This window comes from Ceratotherium simum, chromosome 24, assembly GCF_057802395.1.
Source record: "Ceratotherium simum simum isolate JZ-2026a chromosome 24, ASM5780239v1, whole genome shotgun sequence".
NCBI lineage: Eukaryota > Metazoa > Chordata > Mammalia > Perissodactyla > Rhinocerotidae > Ceratotherium > Ceratotherium simum.
This window is the reverse complement of record NC_141923.1, coordinates 3,629,613-3,656,397: the sequence shown is the minus strand read 5'-3', so window position 1 is coordinate 3,656,397 and position 26,785 is coordinate 3,629,613. Positions and strand designations below refer to the sequence as shown.

Below are 26,785 nucleotides of genomic sequence, written 5' to 3'. Positions count from 1 at the left end.
CTCAAGTGACCAGGATCAGGTTTTGGGGGATGCGGTCTTGTCAAAGGGAGAATGAGGCCGGGGTGCTACTGACAACTGGAGCTGGCAGGGCTGCAGCGCGGAGGGGCGGCTGCGCGCCGCTCGCAGAGGGGCGTGAGTGTGAATGAGGGGCTGGACCAGCGAGAGCGTGTGGGAGGAGAGCTCGGAGAAGGGAGGGAGGGAGGGAGCGAGGGAAAGCCAACAGGGCAAGCAGCTCTGAGCCCCGAGCCGAGCCGAGGTGGCTTGGACCGGAGCGAGCATCCAGCGCGGGCGGGTGAGTGTGAGTGAGGCGCAGGGGCCGCCCCGTCCCCACCCCCGCCCGGCCCGCGCCCCCGGTGCGCCCCGGCGGCCAGGTGCGGCGTGGGTGGGAGAGAAGGGGCAGGGTTAGGGGTTTTGAGTCGGAGCTCCCTGGGGAAGCGGAGAGCGTGGGGACAACGGTCAGCCCTTGGCAACTGGATGCCGGGCTTTGGGCAAGAGCAGCGCCCTTGGGGGCTGTGCACAGCCATACCTGGCCCTGCACACCTGGAAGCCCGGAGGTGTGGGTGGCAGGAGCCCTCCACGTGCTGATGCTCGCGCTGACACTGGAGGCTAGCGCGGTGAGGGGAAGGCAGCCGGTAGGCACTTGCTCTCTGCCTGACTGTCCCTGGGGCTCAGCCCAAGGTGACAGCTCTATTATCTGTCTCTTTCATGACTCCTTCTCTCTCTCTGTATCATCTCTCTGGATCTGTTTCTGTTGTCTTTCTGTATCTCTCTTTCTCCAGCTTTATCATCTCTGCTTTGTCTCTGTAGCCAGCGGTTTTTCCTGCCTCTCCCTCTAGCTCTTGCTTGAATCTGTCTGGATCTCTGAATCCACTCTCTTGGACTCTGTCCTGGCTGCCCTGGGCTCTAGCCGAGATTCTGGGATGGGATCCCAGGAGGGGCTTAGATGGAGGGGCAGACCTGGGAGCAGCAGGGCATGGGGGACCTTTCATGGCTTTGGGATTGGGTGGAAGCACAGGTGGGTATGGCTCAGCTGCCCGCTGCCCTAGGGTGCCCAGTGCAGTGTGCGGCCCCCTCCTAGCCTCCCTGGGTCTCAGTGGGACCTGAGCTGACCTGTGCTGGGTATTTGGTGAAACAAACCTCATTTCCCAGAATAGCAGCCCTGCCCTTTAGCTGGGTGCCCACAGAACCCCCTCCTCCACAACCAGCAGGGCATTACAGGCATTCCATCCTGCTGGTCACTGCGCTCACTCTGCCCAGTCCCCTCCCAGCACTCCTGCCCCTTGCCCACGGCCCCTGCTGCCTCCCAGCCAGATCCAAAGTTGGGTGTCTGCCTGCCAGACCACACCCCCATTTCTGCCTCTGGCCCAGTGCAGTGAGGGAGTATGAGGCTGGTGCCCGTGAGTCCCAGCAGGGCCTCTCTTCCCAGAGCCCTTGCTGTCCAGTCTCTGGCCCGGCTCCCTTGCCCCTGTGCCTGGCCCGAGTGGGCATGGACAAGTGCACACAGGATGTCAGTTCCCCTTTGGTTGTGGATGCTGAGGGCCCGGCCCTCGTTGTATGTGGGGTTTGCTCTTGGCCGGGGGTGGGAGGGGCCACTGGGCACCTTTGCCTCTGGCCAACTCAAACCCGGCCTGTGCTGCTTCCAGGCTCCTGTCTCAGAAACCCGTTTGGGCCCCCGGCTCTCTGTGCCCTCCCCTTGACGTTCCCTGCCTCAGAATACTTTCTCTCCTTCCTGCTGCCCTGGCTGCCTCCTGCTCATCTCTCAGGCCTCAGATCAGCCGACCTTCTTCCAGGAAGACTTTGTGGGCCTTAAGGCTGGGTCAGCCTCTCCGTGCCCTGCCCCCTCCCCTCTTCAGCTCTGGGCAGATTGTGTGGTGCCTGTCCAGTGCCCCCTCTGATGGTGGGCTCAGGTGGAGAGCTGCAGTGATGGAGGTCCAGCTGGAGCCATGGGTGCTGGGCCCAGGTGGCGTGGGGTGGGTGTGGGCTGGAGCCATCTGAAGCTTCTGGGAGGAGCGTAGGATCCAGCACCTGGCCCACAGCAGACCCCTTGTTTCTGCTCTCTGTCTCCGTGCAGCTGACAGTGGCAGCAGCATGAGTGCCCCCCAGCCTGCCGTGCCAGAGCGAAGCCCAGCTGAGGAGGCTGGAGGCCCAGCAGGAAAGGTATGTAGTTGGGGCCCTGGGGCCTGCCAGCCCTCAGCCCTGGGTATAGGAGGGAGCCATCCTCAGTTTACTCGTCTGGGTGGGGGAGACGTTGCCCCTCTGTAGAAGTCTGATGCATAAAGCAGTTGTGCATACTTAGCACCCCTTCCAGACCTCGGGGACCCCAGGGCTTGCTCCCCAAGGCAGTTTGTTCTCTGTTGGGTGAGGCAATGCCAGGGTTCCCTCCCCTTAGCTCTAGTTTTCTGAGGGGCGGGGGGGGGGGTATTAATGCAGCTACAAAGTGGGGTCCCTACACAAGGGGTGCAGTCTTGATGTTCTGAGTTCTAGAGTTGAGCTGTTCTCATTGTCGGCATTGTTGGGGGGTAGTGGGGCCAGAGAGGGGACTGGCCCAGAGTTGCACAGGGGCTTCTGGAGCCTGGGGTTGCAGACACAGCCTCCTTGGCAGGGCAGGCGGAGAAGGTGGACACCAGGCCTCGGCACTCCAAGCTCTGCTGGCCTGGACCTCCCTCACCCAGTGGCTCACTCTGGGCAGAGGAGCGCCCCTGGTTGGGGGTCAGCAGGGCTTCCCAGAGGAGGGCAGGAAGCAGGATGGTGGGTGGGGAGGGATTCGAGGGGGGAAGGAGCCCCTGGACTGATAGTTTCAGCAGGAGGCCCCAGGAGGGTCCAGGCAGTGGGGAACGATGTGGTCCTTGCTCTGCTGTTCCTCTGATTCCACAGATGTCCCAGCCCAATGACACCTGTTCTCACACTTCAGGGTCACCTGGGGTACTTGGATAAAATGAGAGACTGGGCTGGAGCCCAGGAATGTGCATTTAAACACATGTTCAGATGGTTCTGCTGCGGTGGGTCAAGGGCCATTTAGCAAAGTCCTGCCAGCTGTGTGCCTGCCTTTCCTCGAGGCACTTGTGCCACTGGGGGAGGCAGACGTGCACTGCGCAACGAGCCTTCTAGGTAAAAAAGACGGGGGGTGGGGAGTTCCAGGAAGGGGACCACCCAAGAAAAGACGTGGAGGTGGGATGGTGCAAGCAAGTCAGGGCTGCTGTGGTGCTGGGGCTGGCGGTCTGTGCGGTAGCACTGGTGGCTCTGGCCTTTACCTCGGAAGGCCTTGAATGGGAGGCGGAGATGCTGAGGGCACCAGGAGGGCTTGGGGAGGCGCCCCCCCCACGCTCTTGTGGGCACTGAACAATGAACCCAGTGCGAGACGCTCAGGTTACCATGGCAACAGCTTCCCAGCTCCTCTGAGCTGAGGAGGAAGCCAAGGGCCCAGCAGGGAAGACCCTGGAAAGGGGCTGAGCAGGATACTGGAGGCAGCTGGGGATGCACAGAAGCCCTGGGCTCACCCATTGTGTGACCTTCGCCTCTCTGGTCTCAGGCTCCTGTCTGTGAAATGGGCCTAAGGGCTGAGCCCAAGTGAATCCTATGGTACCCCCAGAGAGCTGTGACCCCAGGTGCTGAGTGCCCCAGCCCCAGTGGTGGGATGGGGGAGGGGTGGAACCCTCTGAGGGATGAGCGTGCACACACATGCACACACACGCACACACACGTGCTCACCCCTGCCCTGGAGACTGGGCGGGGAAGGCACAGACCCTCCCAGTGGGCAGAGTGCAAGACAGGTGTGGAAGGGAGTAGGGGCCCAGGACCTGGTGTTGTCCTGACCCCTGCCACCCTCCCTGCAGGCTGCGGTGGGTGCCCAGGAGAAGGGCCCTCAGCTGGGCCAGCGGCTGCCCTCGATTGTGGTGGAGCCCAGCGAGGTGGGTGCTGTGGAGAGTGGGGAGCTGCGTTGGCCCCCAGAGGGTGCCCAGAAGGTGTCCACCCAGAGCCAGGCTGTTGCTGGTGAGTGAGGGGTGGCCTGTGCGGGTGCCAAGAGAGAGGAGTCAGAAGCAGGGTCTCCTTCCTGCCTGCTTCTGCAAACAGGGCCCTCCACCCTCCAGCCTGCTCACACCCCACCCGTCTGCCCACCCTTTGAGCCTGTGTTTGGCGCCTAGGTGCTGCCTGGCCTTGACCCTCTCCCTGCCACCATTCGCCCTCCCACATGCACACAAGGTCCCCTCATCCACTGTTGTGGCCTGGCACACAGGTATGCGTTTGTTGGATGAATGACAGCCCATTCTCACCCCAACCGTGAGTCCCACCTCCTCTCCCTCATGATTCATCACCTTTGGAACAAGTGTGCATTGCCCACTAGGGCTTGGAAGGGGTGAAGGTAGGGGTGCTAAGCAGGCCCAGCTCTAGCGCCTACGAAGTGGGGAGATGGGCCAGCCCAGTGGCAGGCTCCTGTCCTGGCCGCAGGTGCCCTGGTCAAAGGCCAAGGGGCTGCCAGAGTCTGGGAAGCTTCTGGGAGGAGGAGGTGTGGATAGAGAGGGGTCAGCCAGGGCCAGGTCTGAGGCACAGGAGGAACAGCAGGCTGGGCAGTGGGGGCTTCTGTGGAGGGTACATGAATGGTGAGCTGTGCCCGGGAAGTTTTGTCCCCTGAAGACCCCTGGGGTCCCAGGTGAGGAAATGAATTCGGCCTCTGCTGGGGCTGCCTAACACCCTGCCTGCCCCTCCCTCCTCAGATGTCAGTCTCTCCCCCTCCCCCATCCTGGCAGTGGTCCTTACTGGTCAGCCACCCCCTGCAGTTTGGCCCCAGAAGCACCTGTCCCCATCTCTCCCCAAAGTCTCTTCAACCTCTGTCAGGTTCTGTCCAGGGACACCCCTTGGGTAACCACTGGGACCTGGGCTTTGGGTCCATGGGTCTGCCCTGGACTCCCCAATCTGCCACCCCCTTACTCTGGTGGGTGTGCCAGGGGAGAGGTGCTCCTCTTCCCAGAACTGGCCTCGTCCTCCCTTCCTCGCCTAGAGCCTCGCATCCAGCACCCCTCCATCCCCTTCCCCTGTGGGGAACTTGTGGCCTGCCCCAGCCGGAGCGCCTGCCCTGCCCTGCTGCAGCCCTCACCCCGACAGGTTTCCTTGCAGACCCGTCATAAATGCAGCCCCCACCACATGGAGGCCTTTTGTTTCTGCAGCCCCCTCACCGAGTCCGCCAGGAGTGCCAGGAAAGGCCCTGGACGACACTGGCAGTGAGTGTGCCTGCTTCAAGGACCAAGCCCCCCCGGCCCAGTGATAGGACAAGGACATGGCCGGATTCTGTTGTCCCGGGGCCCTGCCTATCCTGCTCCTGCTGACAAGTGAGAGGGCCTCAGCTCCAGGGTGGCTGGCCTGATGCACAGAGAGGGCTAGGCGTGCCCGGCAACCAGTGGGCAGAGCCGAGCCACTGCCTCTGGCCGCACTGGGCTGGCCAGGACCACAGCTGCTGCCCTCTCTCATCCATGGCCCAGGGTCTGGATCACACCCCTCCTTGTTCCGTGGTTTGAAGGAGAAATAAAGGCTCTTCCTGGTGCTCAGTGGGCACATTTGGTAGGGTCAGGAAAGGCTAAGCACAATTTTGGTTCTGCCAGTGGTGTTCCAGGCAAAGGCCTCAGTTCCAAGCCCAGGCTGACCAGGCCAGAGTGCCAAGTGAGTGACCACTTGGGTGTTCCACAGTGGGGGTGGGGGTGGCTGGTGGGGCTGTCCAGTGGCTGTGGCATTTGCTTTTCTGGCACCCCTGCCTAGGGCCCTCTGCTCTGCTCTGCCTCAGCCAAGGCTGCCAAGACAGGCCCAGCTTCCTCCAGGCCCTCCTTGGGGCCTTCAGCCCTGGCTGGACCCTGAGGGCAGGAGTCCTTCCTGTCACTCCCCTCCACCTTGGGTGCAGAGGGCACAGGAATGGTAAGTGGGGTGGGTGCCCTATTCCAGGCCGGATCTCATTAAATTCTTGCAAAAGTCCCCTTTTATGGATGAGGAAACTGAGATGTGAAGTGAGGTGACCAAGGCTAGTCCTGGCCCTGCCTATGACAGGATCCCAGAGGCTGGGAAGCCACCGAGCTAGCCCCAGAGCCCATGTGGGAGAGTGGGTGGGCAGGCCCCTCTTCCTGCCCAACATGAGGGTTCTGTCCCTCCATGGGGTCCAGGGACATTGTCTCTCGGCTCTGTCCCACTGCAGGAGGGGAGCCCTGCTTGCTGGTCGGGGTTGGCATGGGGGGCAGAGACCTGATCACTGCCCGGGCCCACTCCCCAGGTATGCCACCCTCCCTCCCATCCTCCCAATCTGGGCCCCTGCCCACGGCCAGCCTGACCCAGGCCTGAGGAAGCTCAGGGCCTGGCAGTGGGGAACCCTGCAGAAATGTTAGCTCAGCAAAGTCCTTGGGCCCAGGCAGGGTGGGACAAGGCCCAAGTGAGTGTGGAGCGGGAGGCGGGAGACACAGGCCCCTCTGTTCTTTCCCAGAGGTCTTGCTAACCTCCAGGATGAATAAGGCACTTTCTCCAACACGCCTTCCTTCTAAAAATAGCACCCCCCCAAATGCAGGAGAGGTGGGAGGTAGAGGTGTGGAAGTTTGCCTGGCAGCCTGTTTTAATTTTACCCTTGTTGCCCTGTGGGCCCCGTACACAGGCCCAGGATGTCTCTGTGGGCCCTTCCCCGGTCTATAGCTTAAGAGAGCTGTTGGGCTGTCCTTGAAGGTCCTTCCTGTCCTCCCCGTCCAGCCCTTCCTGTGGTTCCACAAGGGGGGTGAGGGGGGGACGGATATTTCACAGGAAGCATTGCCAGGACTTGCTGACACATGGGATGTGGGGGAAGGGACCTGAGCAAGCAAGGGTGATTTCTGGGTTCCTGGTGTGCAGTGTGGGGTGGGGGATGGTGTCATTTACTGAGATTTCATCCCCACCCTCCCAGGCAGAGTCTTACACTCATTGAAACACAACTTTCCGAAGGTCCCACTGCTGACAGATACTTGAGCTGGGACAGAATCCTAGGTGGGCCTGAGACCCAAGCATGAAGGCAGCACTGTGGGCTGCCCACAGTGCCACTCTGGAGCTCACCATCTAACAGGGCAGGTCTTGAGTGGAGGTGCCACAATCAGAGGTGCCCCTTGAGCTGGGGGTGGGGGATCAGACCCAGGGAGGCAGCCTATTGGGGATGGGCAGAGCATCTCAACCCTGCTGGTCTGCTCGCCTCCGCACAGCGTGGGCCCCCATCCTGCAAGACCTGGCCCCTTGAAGACCAGCTGAGCCCCAGCCCACACCAAACGTATGTGGGTGGTAAATGTATGGGTTGGGAGGGGCGAGGGCCAGAGATCGATGTCCCGCCCACTCGATAGCCCCACTCCGAATCTCCCGAGGCCCGGCCCCCAGCACACAGATGTTGGGCCACCTGGGAAACGCCCGTGGGAATCATCCTGCGGCTCCCCGTGGCGTCATTTGGGGTCGCTGCGGAAAGAACAGATGTCACTGTGCAGTGCTCTTCAGAGATGGGCCACCTAAACCTTGCAATATTCCCCTCAGAGAGACTGAGGCTCTGAGAGAAGTACTGTCCCCTTCCGAGGTCCACAGCCTGTTAGGGGCAGAGGATGGAGCCAGGCTTCCTGTTCTCAGTCTGGACTCTGCCCTGGACCAGGCAGCAGTGTAGGTAGAATTCGCCACCTCTGACATCTCCACTTGGGGTGTATTAGCCTGCCTTCCCAGGAATGCTGGGGACAGGCAAGCATCTGGTCCTTCTCCCTGCCCTTCCCGAGCTGGGAGCCAGGACCTCCACTGAGGTGCACCCATTTGATCCCAACAACAACCCCATTTTATGGCAGAGTAAACTGAGACTCAGAGTCAGAAGTGCCTTTCCTGAGGTTGTGCAGCCAACTTGGGGGAGCTGGAATTGTACTCTCCTTGGGGTCCTCACCTGTGCTGCCCCCTCCCAATTGCCCCCTCTACTCTGCCTTCTCCTGACCCCGGCGAGACCAGCCCTGTGCCTGAGGCTCCTCTGAGACAAGGCTGGGACTTTTCCAAAGGAATTTTACTGAGAAAGTTGGGTAAAAACAATAGGGAAATAGAAAAAGAGAAACACCCTAGCCTCATGCTGAAAAGTGGGCACAGGTTTGGGCAGGTGTGGGGTGCAGCTGGGAGTCGGGGAGAGGTCTGGAAGCAATGCCCCAGGCCCTGGGTGCTGCCAGCTTTTCAGGGACCTGTCTCCTGAGTGGAGGTGACCCATAATTGGAGGTCCCAGGAACCTGATGTACCCTGTGAGCTGGAGACCAGGAGGGTCAGCCTGCAGTGGCCACGAGGGCCTGGGCACATTGGAAGACCCAGTCCTCGGAGGCAGAAACCTGGGCTGGAGTCCTGGCCTCTGTCTCACCAGCTGTGTAGCCGTGAGCAGGTTACTATGCCTCTCTGAGTCAGTGTCCCAGTGCAACATGGGTGGAGAACATCTACCCCACATCTACCCCAGGGCTCCCAGCAGGATAGAGCTGCCCCAGGACTCCCACTGAAGAACCTGGGGGGTCACCTTGGGGGGTCCCCCTCTGTCTCTTGAGTTGTGCTTGCCCCTCCCATCTCAGTCTCTGACTGTTGGAGACACATGAGACTGGAGGCCAGTGAGCGGGCCAGCCTGAGCTGGGGGAAAGGCCTACCCAACTAGCTGGGTGCCCTACAGGCTTGAGCTGGTACTCTTATGACCCTACTTCACAGAGGGGAACCCAGGGCTCAGGGGGCTAACTCAAATGGTAAGCCTGAGGGCTTCCTGGAGGAGGTGTTGGCATCTCTGGGTCTGACTTGGCCGGTCTGCAGACGGTAGTTGGGTGCTGCAGCATCTCAGGTGCCTTCCAATCTGTTATGGGCTGGATTTTGTCCTCAAAAAATTCTCATGTTGAAGTCCTAACTCCCAGTACCTCAGAATGTGACTGTATTTGGAGATAAGGTCTTTAAAGAGGTGATTAAGCCAAAACGAGGCCATTAGGGTCAGTCCTAATCCAATAGGACTGGTGTCCTCATAAGAAGAGGAGATCAGGACACAGACACACACAGAGGGACGATCATGCGAGGGCACAGAGAGAAGACGGCGTCTACAGGCCAAGGAGAGAGGCCTCAGGAGAAACCAACCCTGCTGACACTTTGATCTGACTTCCAGCCTCCAGAACTTCGAGAAAATAAATGTCTGTTGTTTAAGGCCCCCTGCCTGTGGTGCTGTCTTCCGGCAGTGCTTGGACACTGACCCTCAGCTTGCCTCTGCTCTCCCCAGCGCCCTGCCCAGAGCACCCCCCTGCTCTGCCCCACACCGCCGTGGATCCAGCCCGGTTGGGACAGGCCTGGATCTGTCCTCCTTGGATTTTCCCTAAGTTTTTTTCTTGAAAGCCAGCAGCGGAATCCCCCCATGAAGGTGTGGGGCCTGCCTCTTCTCGGAAGTCTCAGTGACCCTCCCCACAAGATGTCTCCGACCTGATCCACTGGAAGAGCAGGGCCTGCCTTCTGATGCTTTAGGCTCAGGCCCCACACCTTTGCTCACAGGCTGACCTCTGCCCAGAACACCCTCCCTCTTCACCTCTGAGTGTAATCCTGTGAGCCTTTAGGGCCCCTCCCTTCTCCCAGCTCCTGAAGCCCTCTGGAATGGCGAGCGGCTTACAACGTCTGTTCCCTTTGCTGTCACGGTGACAGACCCCCAATCCCAAGGCCCACGCCTCTGCTCTCCTGGCTCTCAGCGCCAGGCAGGGGGGTCTCAGGGTGGGCTTGGTGGACAGATCTGGTGCTGGAGTCTCTGCCATGGAGGGAGGGGTCCTTCTGGGCTCAGGCACTGTGGGCTGGGTGCCCCCCACCCCTACCTCTTCAACAACGCCCCTCCACCTCCCCACCCCTCTACCCTGCCCCAGCCAGCCGGCACCTGCTCCCTCTGGCCTCAGTCTGACCACAGGAGGGCCGGCAGTCAGAGTAGTCCCCAGCAGCTTGCATTCTCCACTGCCTGGAGCCTCCGAGCGCTGCCCTCCCGTCCCTCCCTCCCATGGTCCCTGCCCCTCAGCCTGAGCTTCCGGCTGCCAGGAGTCAAAGGTTGGAGAGATTGCCTCTGGAATAGCAAGGGGGTGGGAGCATTTTTGAAAGTGAAAGTATGGAGTTGGGGTGGAGGGTGGGGCTGGGGGTGGGGCGGGTGGGGCGGGTGGGGCGGGTGGGCCCGGGGCGGGTGCTGACCACTGCTGGGAAGTCCCAGCTGTTGGTCACTCGTTCTGGCTGCTCCAGCGGGCCCATGGCCTGGGCTCGGCTCTGAGGACCCAGCTCAGCCAGCTTCTCCTGGCGGCCCCTTCTGCCTGGGCCCAGTGTCTACTCACTCGGCAGGTATGTCTCATGCAGGTGGAGCAGGACGGCCACGGGGGAGCTGTGGGCAGTGGGCGGGGACTCAAAGGGCTGAGGACAATTCCAGTTCTGCTAGTGGCCTTCTGGGCCAAGGGCCTCAGCTTGGAGCCCAGGCCAGTGTGCCAGCTCAAATCACAGTGGACACCCACACACACATACACACACAGAAAACAGATAGACAGACACAGACATAAAGACATGCATGCAGGCACAGACAGACACATCACTCATGGAGAGAACCACTCACAGACCCTCCGAGGCACACACATACAGAGAGACACACTCAAGCCAACACAGACATGCAAAGCCCAGACACGGAGAAGTGTGGACACGCCCATGGGTTTAGGTCCTCACGTAAGGACTTAAGCCTTATCTATTTTCCTTGGGCACCTGCCATTTACCAGCCCTGGCTGGGGGCTGGGTCAGGCCCACTCCCTGCCCTGGGGTGCTCCTGGTCAGGGGGCAGATGCCCCAGACCCTGTAGCTGTCCCTCAGTCATGGGGGAAGCTATGCCCAGGGCTGAGACCAGCAGGAGGGGCCTCAGCTGGTCAGGGAAGGCTTCTCAGAGGAGGAGCCAATTTTGTTGAGCCTTGAAGGTGCTGGCTGAGGGAACAGCCTGTGCAAAGGTGTGGAGCAGAGGTGAGTGGTTAGAGTGGGTGAGTGAGGGGGAGATGAAGCTGGAGGGGTCAGTTAGGAAGGGCCTTGAATGCCCAGGTGAGGAAGAGAGTCTGTGTTTCTTCTGAGGGTGATGGCAGCCCAGGAGGGTTTTATGTTTTGTTGCTGTTGGGAAGGGGAGTCTTCTAAGTGCTTTTTCTCAGAGGCTTTTCTGGGGTATAGGAAAGTTATTTTCTAAGCAGACGATCACATCATCTATGAATGATGACAGTTTTATCAGGTCCTTCCCCATACTTACACCTCTCATTTTTCTTGCCTATTGCCTTAACTAGTTCTTCCAGGAAAATGTTGAATGGTATGGTGAAAACACACATGCTTGTCTTCTTCCTTATTTTCAGGAGAAGACTCTTAGCTTGCAAGGAAGGGTTTTAAGGAAGGTTTATGTTTTGGCAAGATGCCCCTGCTTGCTCCGAGGAGACAGGATCCAAGGGGTCCCGGAAGGAGTGCAGTTAGGACCTGTGATCAGGTGATGGGGGCTGGCAGGTGGGAGGTAAGAGGGGGACACAGGCCTGCCCGGGGTATGGCCCTGGGTGCAGGCAGTCACCTGCCCGAGGTGGCTAGTTTGGAGTTTTGAAGGATGGGGTGATGGCCCAGGTCAAGGGTAGGCAGGGCAACTGGGGATGGGGTGGGCACTGAGGGATGTCTGGGAGGGCAGGTCTAGGAAAAGGGGGTAGAAGCTGAGGCTAGGGGTAGGAGTGGGGGAAGCCCAGACCTGACTTCTTGGTCACAGATGGGTGGCCCTGGATGGGAGCTCCCAATGACCATGTCTTCTTGGTGGCATTCCCACTCCTGTCACTGGGTGACAGTGGGTGCATTGGCCTGACCTGGAGAGTGAGGGGCCCAGAGCTCAGGCTGGGCCTGGGTCTCTTGGGACTTGAAGCTCAGCCAGTGCCGAATCTCAGGCACGACACTCAGGGCAATGGGGACAGAGAGCCAAAGAAAGAAAGAGAACCAGAGAGAGGCCCCATGGGGCAGGGGCCAAGGTAGAGTTAGCAGGGAGTCCAGTCCAGCAGACATCAGTGTGGTTCCTGGCCAAGCCAGCCTGGGCAGTGGGCCACCCTGACAGTGATGGTTCATTCCTCCTCCAGACTGGCTCTGGGGAGATGGGGAGGGGGCAGAAGGACAGAGGCTCCCAGGCCAGTGAGGAGGGCACCATCACCACAGGGACAGAGCCAAGTGTCCGCTGAGCAGACAGGTGGTACAGCACAGCCCAAGGACCCCTCAGAGGTGGGGGTGCCTGCCCCCCTGGGTCCTGAGAGGTCAGATTTCGAGAGCGACGACGGGGAGGCCAGGAGTGGAAGCAGCCTGAGTGTAAGCAGGGAGGCTGGACATGCAGGGGACAGAGAGGTGGCCTGGGAGGCAGGTCAGGGAAGCCCAGAGGTGAGGCTGGAGAAAGTTCTGTCTGGGATGGGAGGGCTTCAAATGCCAGGCTCTGGGGCTCAGGCTTGACCTTTGTGCTGTGGGGAGCACAGAAGGGTTTAAAGCAGGGGAATGACCTGGTTGACTTGTGCTTTGAGAAGGTCAAGATTGGCTTGGGAAGCTGTGGGTGGAGGGTCAAAGGGGGCTGAGGGATCAGCTGGGGGCTTGTCAGGCCATGCTGTGGCGGCGTCCCATATAGAGTGGAGGAAGATCGGCATGGATGTTAGCTCAGGGCCAGTCCTACCTCAGCAAAAAGAGGAGAATTGGCATGGATGTTAGCTTAGGGCTGATGTTCCTCGCGCGCGTGCGCGCGCACGCACACACACACACACACACACACACACACACAATAAATAAATAAATAAATATTAAAAAAAATATATATATATATATAGACCCGGGGCCCCTCCCACCACCTCCTCTGCAGGCTGCAAGGTCTTGATAAGCTCCGGGTGGCCTGGCCCAGCACCCTGAAGCCTGACCCTGCCTCCCTCCAGCTCTGAAACACAGGGGAAGGGGCTGGTCTCCCATGGGGCTCCCTGAGCTCCCCTTTGAGCAGAAGCAGTTCGGCCTGATGGGCTGAATGGGGGTGAGCTGAGGGCTTTGGGGGGGCAGTGAATGCTGGGGTGGGGGGCATTTCAGGCCCCAGGACCTAAAGTCCAGGAAGTCCTGGATGTGGTTGCTGGGCCCAGCCCACGGGACTGTGGGCTGCAGGCTGGGCTGTGCCCCAGAACCTGCATGTTCAGTTCCCCTCGCTGACTCTGACAGGAGGGTCTGGCTTGGCGGAGCCGGTGAGGAAAGGTGGTGGAAGGTAAAACTTCCTGAAGGAAGTGGTTGTCCACCTCACAGTGCTGGCTGCAGCCTGGGACAAAGATGGCTCTGGCCCTGGGAGCTGCCTGGTGACAGCCAGGGGGGCACCTCCTAGGGGAAGCTTCCCTGACCAAGCTGCTGACCAGGCCCCACAGGGCTCTCGCAGGTTTCCGTGCCTGCTCCTGGGGCTGGGCGCCCCTCAGGCCTCCTGAGCCTCCTTGTCACCCCCAGCTCTCCTGCTGCCAAGATGCCATCACCACGGACAGTGACCTCTGGGCCAGAGCTGCGCAGCCCCCGGGATCCCGCGGAGCTGCAGACCCCAGCGCGGGGTGCTCGGCGGGCCAGCAGCGGGGATGCGCCCAGCACTCACCGTGAGGACGTGCGGTCCAGCCTGGGCACCCTTCGGCGGGCCTTCTCCCGCGCTAGCCAGCGGGCCCCGGGCCGGGCCCCTGAGGAGAACCGGCGCAGCTCCCGTTTCCCGTTCCGCTCCCCATGGCGCGCTGACCAGACCCAGGCCACTGCTGTGCCAGCGCTCGCCCATGGCCCGGACGTGCCCTCAAGGGTCGAGGATGGTGTCAGCCAGCCGTCGTCCACTGGGGTGGGGCCTGAGGAACCGGAAGCTGAGGCAGGTGAGGACTTCACAAACAGCACTATGCAGGGGAGAGAACTGAGGCCAGAGGGTAGAGCAGCGGAGCCAGGGGTTCCCGACAGGCTCTCCTCCCCAGCTCCCCGAAACCCCAGCCCCCGCACAACTGCATTTTACAGGGGAGCGCTCATTGCTCAGATGAGAAAAGCGAGGCTCAGAGAGGTTAAGTAACTTGTGTCCAGTCTCACAGCTGGGAAGTGGAGAAATGGGATTTGAACCCAGATCTGCACAACTCCAGAACCCTAGCCTCTCCACAGTCTGGCTCCTGGCCAAACCACAAGGCGGCCGACAAGGCACTGGCCCTCTCAGATCACAGGGTCACAGAGGATGCATAGGAGCCATGGCTGCCCAGAGGGGAGAGCAGGAGGCCTGCCCAGGAGAGGCTGCATTGCAGTTGAACCCTGAAGGCAGGGTGCAGGTGGAGGCAGAGCGATCCTCGTGGGTGGGGGCTGATGGAGAGCAGGGACCAGCAAGAAATGCTGAAGCTGGGCGCTGGGACAGGAGTCTGGGCATTGCAGGACACACCCAGCCTGAGCTCTGACCCCACTGGACCTGCAGTCAGGACTGCCCTTGAGGCCACCTGGTCCAGCTCAGCAGAGCTGGGGTGAGGGGGCACCAGGGAGGAAGGCAGGGGCTGGAAGTGGGGCAGGCAGGAACTGACCCAAATTGCTGTTCTCGGCCAGGCTTGGGGCCTGGGGTTCCGCCTCTTCAAAGGTGCTTCCGAAGTTCCGTTCCGGCAGTTGGGGCCGTGGCTCCTGAGCAGGCCTTCAGTTGAGCTCCAGGGCCAAGCAGCTGTGACCCACGTGTCTTAGTTTGGGCCCCCTCACTGCCCCTCTTCTCGCCTGTCCTTGCAAAAGGCAAATCTGTGGCTGACCTCATCACTGAGCGGCAACTGCTGGCGGCCTTCGAACAGCTGCGGCACCTGGAGACGCAGCTAGTGGCCGAGAAAGCCTCGCGCACCTTCGAGCAGGACCCCACGGGCTTCGCGCGGCGCGCCATGGACGTGTGCCTGCACTACGACGGACTGGCCGCCGAGATCGGCTCGATCGTGCGCGAGACGCTGGGCCCGGACGGCGTGGACGCGGCCGCGCTCGCCGAGCTGGCCCACGTGGTGCGCGCCGAAGAGGAGGCCCACCCCGCGCCACCTGCCGACAGCGACTTCCTGCTCACGCCGCGCCGCTGGCGCCAGCACTGGGAGGACGCGGTGCGGCAGAGCGCACGGGAGCGCGTGCAGCGGGCGGGCGCCGGTGCGGCCCCGGGGGTGGCTGAGGGGTCTCCGGGCCTGGCCTGGCTTCTGGCCGAGCTTGGCGGCTTGGTTCGCCGCGACCTGCAGAAAGTGCAGCTGGAGGTGCGGCCCGCTTACGCGGCTGCCGGCTTCCCGGTATGGGAAACCTACCTGCGCGCCTTCCACGGCGCGGTGGCCCAGCGCCTCCAGGAGCTCGTGCACGATGCCCGCGGCTGCGAGGACCTCTACGTCCTGCTGGACTGGGCCGCCAATGTCTACGGCAGGTGAGGCCCCAGTCAGGCCGCATGGAGGGCAAGGAGGGGCTGGCACTGCCCACCTGGCACTGCCTACAGGGAGGCCTTCGGTGACCCTCTCTGAGGAGCTCAGAAAGGGCACCTTTCTTCTCCCTTTCCTCCCTGGAGAGGACTGGCGATGGGGCATGGGAGATCCCTGGGCCTTTGACATTCTTTCCTCGCCGTCCTAGGCCACGGTGCGCTCCCGCCTGGGTTTTCCTAAGGGGCCACCCATGGGCCGGTTCCTGAAGCTGAAAGTGCCCTAGTGGAGGTTCCTTCCCCGGGCAGGAATCCCGTTAGAGGGCCTGTGCTGGTCCACAAGGTGCCCTTAAGTGAATTAGAAAAGAAGCCTCCTCCAGGCAGGACACAACCATGGGCTCTCAGCTCTTGGTGTGGGTTCACCCACACTCTCCCCTTTGGACGGGCCCCTAGGTGCAGGCACAGCCCGTTGGGAGCTTCCACCTCGGCTCAGCGCTGTGTGATTGTGTGATGGGGGTGGATTACCTCTCCTGCTGAGTGCTTCCCAGCCCCACAGGCAAGAGAGCAGGCAGGAGGAGGGTGCCTAAAGTCCTGGGCTCCCTAATTTGCTGTGTGGCCTCAGGCAGGTATATGCCCCTCTCTGGGCCTCCCTGGTGTGGGCTGGGTAGTGGCCAGTCCCTGAGCTGTGTGGTGCTGGGGGAGCTTAGAGCTCAGTGTTGGGTGTACCCCGACTGTGAGGATAGAGTCCCTCCTGAGGCTGGCCGAGGTCCATCTGGACAGCTGTCCTTATGTCCTTATGCATTCTGCGCACGCACAGCCGATGGCAAGAGTGCCAGGAAATCCAGCAGTCAGAAGCTTGGGGCCCGGTGTTTGGCATAGGAGCCTGGTGGGGGGCAGAATGTGCCAACAGAAGCCCAGGTTCAGGGCTCTGCGGTGATGCCTTTAGGCTCTGAGGGGAGTGGGGGGCAGAGCCCCGCCCAGGCCCTCAGCCCCTGCCCTGCCTTCCAGTCCTGACTTCCTGGGCACCCCGGACCTAGCTCTGCCCACCGAGCCGCTGCCCCCGCTCCTGGCACCCGAAGTGTGGGCCCGACTGGAGAGCGACTACACCAGCTTCCTCGAGGTAAGGCCAGGGCGGGGCCGGGCGGAGGGGGCGTGGTCCAGGTTGAGCGCAGCCGCCACCCCACTGTAGAGAGGCGCGGTACCCAGTATCGCTGCTGTAGGGGTGCTGGCCAAGGCTCAGGCCGGGGCCATTCCTTACCACGTGGCCTCGGGCACGGACCTGTGCCCCGGCGGGGTGGCCCTTGTCTCCAAGAGTGGGCAACCGGGCTCGGGAGGTAGGGGAGACCCGGAACTCCTTCTTGGGAGAGCTTCACCGCGGTCTCCTCCCCACCCCACCACAGACCAAGATCACGAGCTGCTTCGATGGCATCCTGCAGCTGGAGCAGAGCCGCTGGGCAGCCTCGGAGGCCAGCGACGTGCTGCAAGGCCGGTACCACACGCCGCTGTCCACCGACGTCCATATGGTGCGGCTCAGGAGGAGAGACGTGTGTTTGGGCCTCAGGCGGTGTTTGGTCCCCCTCGCAGTGGGGACACCCAGAGCCATCTAATCCAATCTTAACCTCCTCTCCTCATTAGACGGGTACCTGATGGCCACGTGGGGCAGGATCGGGGACTCCCTGGTCGCACTGCGAGGCTGGGAGCTCCAGGGCACAGCTCCCACTTGGCAGGTGGCCATAGATGTGGGGAGTTGGGAGGGTGGACCCCCCAGGTTGGGGCCGCTGGAAGTTGGAGCCGAGACCTAAGACAGAGCGGGGCAGGCTGGAGACGTCGCTGGGCCACTAGGTGGAGGGAGTAGAGGCATCGGAGTCGGGGGCTTGGACACGCACTCAGCATGTGACATCGCTCGCAGCTAGTGGCAGAGCACGTGAAGGCGGCCGGTGCCATCTCCGCGGACCTGGAGGCCACCACTCTGCGGATCTGTGCGAGGGCGCTCGGCCTCTTCGTGCCCAGGTGCGGGAGCGTCCTCGGCCAGGGTGGGGTGGGTGGAGAGGCGGGGGTCAGGGTGTGGACGGTGGTCGGACTAGGGGGAGAGCCCGTTTTATTTACTCAGAGTCCTGAGATCCCGGGACAGGTGGGAAGGAGGAGCCTCCTCATGAGGCCTGAGGTCTGGGTGGGGACTTGAGGGAGGGCGGACCCGGGGTCATAGCGCAGCCGGGAAGGGTCCCCAAGGCCTCTGTGTACCCGCCCCCAGGTTCGAAAAGGTTTTTCTGGAGTCAGAGTCGGTGAGTGAGCCGCACCTGGGCGCCAACATCAACGCCTGCGAGGAGCTCAGGTGGGTCTCTCCCGCTCCTCCACGGGGGCGCTGCCCTACGTGGCCAGCAGGGGGCGCGCGAGCTTCGGAAACCGGGACGCAGATGGCTCCCGCCGCGGCGGGCGCGCGACAGGGAGGGGAGTTCGGACAGAGGCGATTAAGGGGTTGGTCCTTCCCGGAGTGTGGTCGCGCGCGAGCTTTCCAGGGATGGCCCCCCTCCTCGTCCCCGCTGTAAGTTCCTCCCTCCGCCCGGCGGAGCTGAGGCCCTGGAAGGGATGCTGGGAGTTTCAGGGCTGAGCAGAGGCGGAGAAGTTCCAGCTGCCACGGTCCCTGCCTGTTGCCTGCCCAGTCCGTAGCTGCCACCATGGGCTCCGTTTCTTTCCTCCTTCATCCCAGCCAGCCTTCTTCCTTTTTAGGGATACTCCCTCCTCCAGCGAGCCCACCTTGACATTACCCACGGGGCTGTGCTTGGGGTGGGGCCCCAAGTCCATCAGCTCCCAGGAGGCAGAGGCCCTCCCTGTGGGCTGGCAGTGGCTGCCCCACCTTCTGTGCCTTCAACCCTAGGCCAGCCTCAGTGTCTCCCCATTGCGGATGCACCAGCTGCTGCAGGGCAGCCAGCAACCTTGAGCACGGACTCGGAGCCACCCTGTCTGGGTTGGGATCCCAGCTCTGCCACTCGCTGGCCCTGAGCCTTGAAATAAGTCACTTCTCCTTAGCTGAAAAGTGGAGATGAGAGCACTTGCTCCCTAGGGCTGTGTGGGGACTCAGTGCCGTAGAGGACTCAGTTCGTATTTGCTCTCTGGGAGCACTTGTGGTGTGCCCGGCACTGGGCCAGTTTTCATCCCAAGTGCTGTGTCCCCATGTACAGATGGGAAAGTGGAGGCTCAGAAAGGAAATGCCACTTGTCCACAGTCACACCGCCAGCACATGCTGGACCTGAGACTTGAACCAGGCCTGCCTGAATCCAAAGCATGACCCTTTTGAAGCTCTGCTTCTCCTGGGCACTGGGGACCCTGGGGTTCAGCTGTCCCTTGGTAGGCAGCCTCTGGCCCTGATGGAACTTTCACCTGCCTTTCTGTGTCCCTGTGCTGGACGCTGGGTATAGTCTGGTCCTCAGAGTCCTCAACAGTGAAATGGGGACATTGTCACCTTTAGGGAGGCTCAAAGGAGGGCCCCCTGTGCCAGGCACAGCAGTGCTGCACTGTCCCATCACCAAGAGGAGGGGACAGAGGTTTGGCCCAGAGCTGCTGCAGGGGAGCTCTGCCATGCAGTGGGGTCACCACCACCCCTCCACTGACCTACCCCTCTGTGCTCAGCTCCTGTGCCATAGTGCTGTCCCCTCAGTTGACTCTCCTCCCAGGGCTACTACACGGTGCAGCCCCAGGGGCTGACCTGCACATTGCAGTCTAAGTGAATGGAGCTGCTGTGGCACCTAGCCTGCATGGCTGTATGCCCGGCCTTTTCTCCCAGCCTCCTCCGCTTGCCCCCTTGGTCACCTGTCCTGGCCCCTCCGCAGGACCAGTCTTCTGGCCAGGTTCCCGGGAACCTTTGAGGAGTTGGAGAAGCCCCTGGTGGCTGCCACCTGCAACTTCCAGAAGCGGCTGCTCCAGGGCTTGCAGCGTGATGTGCAGGCGAGTGGGCTGGGCCCTTCTCTCCCACTTTCCACGCCCAACAGGTGCCCCCTGTGCCCTGGAGCCTGGGGGCCCAAGTCACAGTGTTCATTTACCCTAGGGGCAGTCTCAGGGGTGGTGTGTTGGGGGTGGGCAGGGGACTCAGACAAGTTTGCAGCTGAGCAGGGATGGTCAGGAAATGCCAACCTTCCTCAGTCTTCGCCTCTCAGAGACGGTGGGTCCACGGAAGCAGGCTCCTCACCCAGCCCCAGGGCTCCCCTAAGCAAGATCTGACCAGAGGCTCAAACTCCAACCCTGTCCACTGGAGCCCAGGGCCTGGAGGAGGCGTTCCTGAGAAAGGCCTAGTGACATTCGTGGCTAGGAGAGGAGCTATCACCAGGGTGACGTTACAAGGGAGTCAGATAGCCCCCCGAAGTTTCTTCCTGGTGGCAGATGGTCCCTTGGCCTAAAACACCTCTGTCAGGGGCCACGCGCTGGGCTCTGAGGGGAGGGTCTAGTGGATGGGGAGGATGTGGTTAGAAGACCCCTGCACCCCTCTGCCCCCAGCCACTCTTCAAGGTCCTGTGCACCAAGGCCTGGCTGACACAGGACGTGCTGCGGCCCCTCATGGAGAAGGTGGTCGCCTTTGCCCGCCACCTGGAGCACGTCGCCCCGCCGTGGGCGCAGGTATCTCGAGGGGGCAGAGCCCTGGTGGGGGTGTGCCTAGGGCAGGGGCGTTGACCCTGACCCTACCTCCTGGACTGCCCAGGAGACCCTGCAGGAGGTGCACCGCTATGTGGTCCGTGAGTACCTGGTGCAGGCGCTGAGGCCGCGTGAGCGATTCCGGGGTGTGGAGCGCTTGACGGGCTCCCAGAAGATGAGCCTCGATGCCCAGGCCATTGGCGACACCTTCCAAGGCTTGGTAGGAGCATTGTCTGACTGTCCTGGCGCGCTCGCCTCCTCTCCTGTGGGCCTCCACTAGCACCCCCTATTCTCATCTCAGCTCGGCTCTTGCAAAATCCCCGCCGGGTGGGCTTTGACAGAAGGGTCCTTCCCGGTGTGCACCAGCAGGGTGAGGGGTTGGGGGGTTCTGGCACAGCTAGGGCAGGGCCAGGTCGGCGGCGGTACTTTGCATACATTTGCACACAGTTTGCGGGGTTGCGCAGAGAAGAGGCGAGTGTGGCAGCCCCATCCGATGGGCGGGGCCTGTGGGAGGCTTCTCCTCCACCCCGACCCCCAGCCTTTCGAGCTGAGGCACCTCCTCCCTGCACATACGCCCCTGTTCTGGGCTGCTGGTACTCCACTCACTGTAAGATTCCAGGCAGGACTTCCAGGGGCCTCGGTTTACCCGTCTGGGCAGAGATGGGAAGACACCTCGGCCGCTGTGTGGTGGGGAGGGAAGATGCATATTGTGGCGCTGTGGCTGAGTCCATGGTGCCGAGGCCCGCATCCCCTTCCGCGGTTTGGGAGGCAGTCCCGGCGGGGACGCGGTGGTGGCTGCAGGAGGGCTAAAGTGTGCACTAATGGAGGGGTTGCAGGCAGGGGCAGCAAGGGGGCTCCTAGGGGAGGTGGCCAGCCCCGCACGCGTCTCGCTGTCTCCGCAGGGCTCTGAGGCCACGTGGCTGGGCCAAGCTATCCTATGCGTGGCTGACATACTGGGCGAGACTTACAAAGACGACATCCGGCGGCACCTGGAGACACTCATCAAGAGCTACCCTGACATCAGGTCCGTACCCCCCGCCCCCGCTCCCCCATGGGGTTCCGACAGAGGGCCGCGGGGCCCTGGAATCAGGGGGTTCGTGCCTTCAGAATGGTCCCTGTGACTGTAGGTGGGCAGGTGAAGAGCCAGAGGGAGGCGGGAGCTTGTTCTAGTGTGGGGGGGTGGGGGGGGAGGGCCGTGGCCTGGCGAGACTCCAACCAGCGCGGGCCTGAGTGCGCAGGTGCATGAGCACCGCGATGCGAGGGGAAGGGCCGTGACCTTCATGCCTTGGTGGGCCACGCGGGAGCGAGGGCTGCCCCTTGCTCATAACCTATTCTCGGCCATCCTCGTTCAGTCTGGGGGTGGGATGGGGAAGACCCGTGGAGTCTGATGGGGGATGGGGGCCCATCTTCGGGAGTCTGACGGTGGGGACATGTCCCCACCCTGGGACTTGGGGGGAGGCGCGGTCCCCACCTGTGGGAGAAAGCCCTCTCTGGAAGCCCCAGACGCCTGAGACCTGGCCAGGAGGAAGGAGGCTTTGACCCCAGGGTGTGTGTTGGGGGGTTGGTGAGTCATGGAACCCACGGAAATCCCGTCCCGAATCTCTCCGTGCCTTTGGAGATTCCGGGATGGGGAGGCCAAAGAAAGCCCCAGGCCTAGCCCCTTCCCGGCCCCACGGCCGCCCCCGGGGAGAATTCCCTGCCACCAGCCGGGACTGTCTCTCGCAGTGCCCCAGGGTTCCCCTCCGGGTTGGCGGGGTTCCCCTTCAGTAGGCAGGCCCCGCCCTCCCTGGCTCCTGGGGGCGGAGCTTCGAGCCCCGTGGGGTGCTCCTTCAGGCTGGGAGAGGGCGACTTGCGACACTCCTCTGTGCCGGCCTCCAGCCTCCAGGCTGCCTCACTCCTTGCTGCCTGGCTGCGGCTCCCCGCATAGTGCTCGCAGGAAGCCCCGACTCCTTTCCTCTGAAGCCAGCAACGCTCCGTGGTCTGGATATCTGCCCCACCCCCACGCGCCCACCCCATTGCGGCAACGCCCCCTCCCTCACTCCACCACCTTTTCTTGACCCTGTTCTCCCATGACTGTGACCCGGCGCCTCTGCATAGCTGTTTCCCCTGTTGGGCATGTCTCTTCCCCTTTCCACCCGGCTCCGCACCCTTTCAGGCCCACCCCTAGGTCCGGGCTGCTACCCGCTCCAGGAGCATTGTTCCCACTGGCCCTGGTCATTCCAGCCTCTCTCGCACCAGCTTCCAGGAATGCTGGGTGCACTCATACTTCCAGCCCCAGCCCAGGAGTTCCCCTCATTCTGGGGCTGGGGGTATCACTGCAGGTGCTGGGTCTGCAGTGAGGGCCCACATGTCTCTGCAGGCGGGACCACGTGCTGGCCATTCTGGCTCTGCGCCGACTGGGCCGCCGTCGGAACCAGCACCTCTTGCAGCATGCGCAGGACCTGCTGAGGGCTGCGGCCAAGGCAGGGGGCTCCGGGGCCGCTGGGGGCCATGTGCTCTTCGAGGAGATTGAGGTGCCCACCTCCGTGGACGTGCTAATCACCTGCATCTAGCACTCCTGGGCCTGAGGGGGTGGGGGCTGCCTCAGCCGGGGAGGCTGCGGTAGGTGGAGGGTCAGCCACCTTCCCCAGCACCAGGCCCCAAGCTAGGAGCCCAGGGAGGCACTCAGCCCTGCCCCCAGCCTTGAAGCCCATAGCTATGGACTCTTCTTCCTTGGCTGTGCAGGGCTGCAGGGCCAGAAGGAACAGCAATGGTAGAGGCATTTCAGGCGTTTGTGGGGGAGTGTCTGAGCACGGCAGAAGTTCCCTTCAATTCTGCCCACCAGGGAAGGCTCTCCCTACCTAACTGTTCAGCACCATCCCCAGACTGAAAGTAAAGAGCAGAGTATTTATTTTTAAAATAAATGTGAATTAAAATGGTTCCTCGCTAAGGCGGGGGCAGGGCCAAGTTGGCTGGGAGCAGGAGATCTGGGTCCCTATGCACCAAGGAGCTGGGCTGGAAGGTTCTGTGATGACTCCATTTGGTGGATGGCCCCTTCCTGCCCATTATACCAATGGCGAGACTGAGGCAGGTCCAGAGCTGGGAAGGCCCACGCCTATGGCTGCAGAGCAAAGCAGGCTTCGACCCTGGGACTCTGAGTCCACTGACCTCATGTGCCAAGTGAACCTCGCGCAGCAGGGGTGGGCACTGCTCTGTCCTGTTCTAAGCAGGCCTGGGGCCCTGGAAAACAAGAAAAGGCCAAGGCTTGTTCTGTAGGTTGAGGTATTTGGGTGAGATGTGAGAGGGACTTCCCAGCAGTGAAAGTTGTGGGGCTGCTGCAGGGCAAGTGTCACCCACAGAGTGTGTGTATAGGGGGCTGGGCAAGTGTCACCCACAGAGTGTGTGTATAGGGGGCTGGTCCTGCATGTCTCAGCCTGGAAGCGAGGCTGCAAGGAGACTGTTCCACTGTGCAACTGCATACAGTCCCCATCCTTCTGTCCTGGGAAGCTGTCACTGAAATTTGGCTCCAGCCTGTGGGCAAGGCTGCTGGGAAGCCCATTTGCATTGGCAGCCTTGGGCTTGCCAGGGAGGCCAAGCTCTGAGATGGGGGATTTACAGGGAGATGCTGAGGTGGGTAGCAATAGGTGCCTTCCCCTCCACGCCTCCACAGCAGCCCCCCACTGTCTCTCTGGGCCTGACCCTGAGCATGGTGGAAGTGGGGGGCAGGTAGCTGCAGGTGGGCCAAGGTTCAAAGAGCCCAATGAAGTTGAGTCTCCCAAGGACGGGGCGCTGGTCCGGGAAGGCTGCAGGGCTAGGCAGGTGGGGGACATGTCTCTCCCAGGTCCCTCTGGGCTCACCTCCCTATACAGTGGACAGCTAGTGGGCAGTGCCAGGCAGGTCTGCCCCACCCCTTACACCAAGGCTGGAGCACAGAGCCAGGTCTGAGTCTAGTTGGGGCCCCGGGGGAAGTGGGAGCAGGTGCCAAGGGCAGCCGCCTCCATTGGTGCACCTGGGCTGGCGGCCAGGGGTGGGGCAGGCAGGGGGCCAAGGGAGTGTGCAGATCTCCCTGAGTGGGGAATCCAGCAGGGCGGGGGTGGGCGGGGCAGGAATGAGGAAGAGGAGAGGTTGGGGTTCCCATGCTCCAGGCTGGGGTGGGGGGATGGTGTGTGTGAGCGCTGACACTGACAAGCAGTCCTTGTGTCAAAGGGGAAACTGAGGCCAGCAGAGGGTGGCTCCCCACCAGGCTCCAGCACAGGTGGCCTGGGATCCTCACAGCCAGGGGAGGGGAGGTATCAGAGGGCACCTCATTCCCTGGGGAGGGGCAGGTGATTGATGGGTCAGCTTAACCCCGCATGTAAACCCGTGGCCATCAGTGGCCTGAGTGAGAGTTGCAGGCCTGGTGGGGTGGGACATAGGAAGCCTTGATCTGGTTTGGTCCTGGCCAGGTTCTCCCCATGGAGGTCCTGCCATCCCACGTTAGAGTCTCAGGACCCTCACAGAGGTCCCCTCCTGCAGCCCCTGGCCCTGACCCTGACTCGACCAACTTGGCCCTGCCTGGGCCCCTTGGCTGCAGGCTGAGGGTCCTGGGGCTGGGTTTCCACGCCAGGCTGCAGAGGAGGGAGGACGTTCGGTCCTAGCCCTGTCACTTTCCAGCCCAGAGACTGTAGGCAAGCCCTTCACTTCTCTGCGTCTCAGTTTTTCCAGCTGAAATGGGGGTGCTCTGTGTCTCCCCAGCTGAGGAAAGGAAAGTAAGAGCCAGCTACAAAGCTAGGCCTCTGACCCCACTGTGACCCTATGTTCCCAGGGGCCTGGCCAGGCCATGGTCTGCAAGAAAAAGCTAAGACCCTGTTTGCAGGGGTGGCGGAACACTGAGGATCAGTGAATCCCCAGGTGGGTGGGGTCAGTGAGTGGGGAAGGCCACCAGGAGGAAGCTGGGAACAGGCCCCGAGGCTGAGAGCCTCCTTCAAGTTGCAGGGGGAAAGATTTAGGCCGAGACCCCGGGCCATCTTCCTGAGTGTTTCTAGGCCGAGAGGCAGGAAGTCAGGGTTTTCCTGGCAGGAACCTCCATGCCCAGGCGTGTATGTGTGCCCCAGTGTGTGTTCCTGTGAGCCCAGCAGGGCTGGGGGCTGGGGTTGGCTTCCCAGGGCCAAGTTGGGGTGAGCAGGAAGCCAGATGGCAGCTCCTGTGAGGGTGCAGTCAGGGAGGCTGCAGACCGGAGCGTGGCCCTGGACCAGGGGACCCTGGGCTGCTGCAGGCCCAGGGCTCTGGCCATTGGCCATTCTGCCCCAAGGGGTGGGGGCTGTGCTCCGGACCTTCCCACTCTCCCTGCCCACCAGGTCCTATGAAAGCCCAGAGTGTTTCCTTGGCCATCCTGTTGTCCAGACCAAGCTTGGGGGGAGGATGCTGGCTCTCAGAGCTGCTTCCGGACTTGTGGACCAGGTTGTCCAGCTGATAAGGAAGCATGTGTGTGTTCACATGTATGTGTGTTCCTGGAATGAGCCAGCTCCTGTCAGCACCCGGGGTGGAGGGGCCTTGCCCAGCGTCCGTGTTCCTCTCATGGAGCGGGACATCCTACTTGCCCCTAGAGCTCAGGTCCTGGGCCCTACCTGCTGATCCCTGGTCCCATCTCTGCCTGGCCACCCTCTTCCCCCTGCGTGGCTCCCTGCAGGTCCCCTCACCACTGCCCGGGAGCGGAGAGGAGGCTGTAGCTTCCCAAGGCCACCCTCCATCCCCACTCTCACGTTTTCCTTTGCTACCACAAGGTCCCTTTGGGAATTCCAGCAGGCCAGAGGGCCCCCCTTTCTGGGGTGAGTGTCTGTCCACTGTCTATCCTCAGGCCCAGGGGGAGGGGCCAGGACTGGCCCACCCGTAGCAACACTGCCCTTCCCCAGCCAGTCAGTGTGGAGCGCTGGGCACTGGGCCTGTGCTGGGCATTGTGGTCAGATGGGCTGCTGCTGATGAGCCCGACTCCGCAGAGCTCCCAGGCTGGGGGAATCAGGCCCCGCCTTTAGGGGAGATGAGCTGGGAGCCAGGAGCCCCCATGGGTGAGTGCCACCAGGGTCTCAGCCCGGCCTCCCTGGGCCCTGCTCTAATGAAATGCTTGGAGGGCACTGGATGAGTCACTCTCACCCCTGGGTCCAGTCCTCTCCCCCCGGCAGCCCTGTGGCCTGGACTAGTCACTGCAAAGACCTTCCTCCTTCCAGGCGTTCCCGCACTCTGCACAAACACCTACCCACCTGTTAGCGGCTTTTAAAATTTACTTGTTAAATGTTTTCATTTTTAACTTTAAATAATGTTTTGGATAGAGATACATTCACATAGTTCAAAATTAAAAAGGTACAAAAGGCTATTCGGTGAAAAGCTCCTTATTCCCATCTCCCCGGTGTCCTTCCCGGGAAGCAGCCAGGGATCCTTGTGGGACACTGGAGTTTGGAGAAGCAATGCTTACCAAGGAGCAGACACAGAGAGGGAAACTGCAGTGCTCCGCTGAAGGCAGCTGGGGTGGAGGACAAGGCAGTTCCTGTGCCCTGTAAAGGCAGACCGTGGAGAACCCAAGGCTCATAGATTGACAGAATCCCCAAACAGTGGAATCTTCAATGTCGTGAAAAGTCCTGCAGTTTCTGGGGCGCCCGCTGTGTGCCGGGCTCCGCTCAGTGATTGATGGCTTTCCTCCTTCCCCTGGATTCGGTGCAGGGATTAAGAATTAGCCTCTGGATTCAGACACCTCTAGGCTGAGATCCTAGCTCTGTACCTTCCTAACTGTGTGACTTTGGGCAAGTTACTCCACCTCTCTGGGCTCTA

General features: G+C 61.8%; 2 protein-coding genes across 2 annotated transcripts; both read left to right on the top strand.

Annotated features, from left to right (window-relative positions):
* The first annotated feature begins 242 nt into the window (after positions 1-242).
* Positions 243-5,569, top strand: LBHD2 (LBH domain containing 2). The gene is made up of 4 exons (XM_087447897.1): positions 243-292; positions 2,072-2,157; positions 3,834-3,990; positions 5,163-5,569. Exons 2-4 carry the CDS (start codon positions 2,089-2,091, stop codon positions 5,258-5,260), a joined length of 324 nt encoding a protein of 107 aa, XP_087304023.1. The 5' UTR covers positions 243-292; positions 2,072-2,088; the 3' UTR covers positions 5,261-5,569.
* Positions 5,570-10,277: 4,708 nt separating this feature from the next.
* Positions 10,278-22,636, top strand: EXOC3L4 (exocyst complex component 3 like 4). Its single transcript, XM_004434280.3, has 12 exons — positions 10,278-10,317; positions 13,471-13,868; positions 14,743-15,394; positions 16,391-16,502; positions 16,783-16,905; positions 17,292-17,392; positions 17,634-17,714; positions 19,210-19,324; positions 19,871-19,990; positions 20,073-20,225; positions 20,908-21,029; positions 22,365-22,636. The coding sequence occupies exons 2-12, from the start codon at positions 13,487-13,489 to the stop codon at positions 22,555-22,557; spliced, it is 2,154 nt and encodes a 717-aa protein (XP_004434337.1). The 5' UTR covers positions 10,278-10,317; positions 13,471-13,486; the 3' UTR covers positions 22,558-22,636.
* Positions 22,637-26,785: the final 4,149 nt, after the last annotated feature.

What these genes read in the sequence shown, in the direction of transcription:
- EXOC3L4 (XM_004434280.3), top strand. Translation starts at nt 13,487, where the DNA reads ATGCCATCACCACGGACAGTGACCTCTGGGCCAGAGCTGCGCAGCCCC. An exon ending in GGAACCGGAAGCTGAGGCAG is followed by an intron (nt 13,869 to 14,742) that starts GTGAGGACTTCA and finishes TCCTTGCAAAAG; the next exon opens with GCAAATCTGTGGCTGACCTC. An exon ending in TGTCCACCGACGTCCATATG is followed by an intron (nt 16,906 to 17,291) that starts GTGCGGCTCAGG and finishes CATCGCTCGCAG; the next exon opens with CTAGTGGCAGAGCACGTGAA.
- LBHD2 (XM_087447897.1), top strand. Translation starts at nt 2,089, where the DNA reads ATGAGTGCCCCCCAGCCTGCCGTGCCAGAGCGAAGCCCAGCTGAGGAG. An exon ending in CTGGAGGCCCAGCAGGAAAG is followed by an intron (nt 2,158 to 3,833) that starts GTATGTAGTTGG and finishes CCCTCCCTGCAG; the next exon opens with GCTGCGGTGGGTGCCCAGGA. An exon ending in CCAGAGCCAGGCTGTTGCTG is followed by an intron (nt 3,991 to 5,162) that starts GTGAGTGAGGGG and finishes TTGTTTCTGCAG; the next exon opens with CCCCCTCACCGAGTCCGCCA.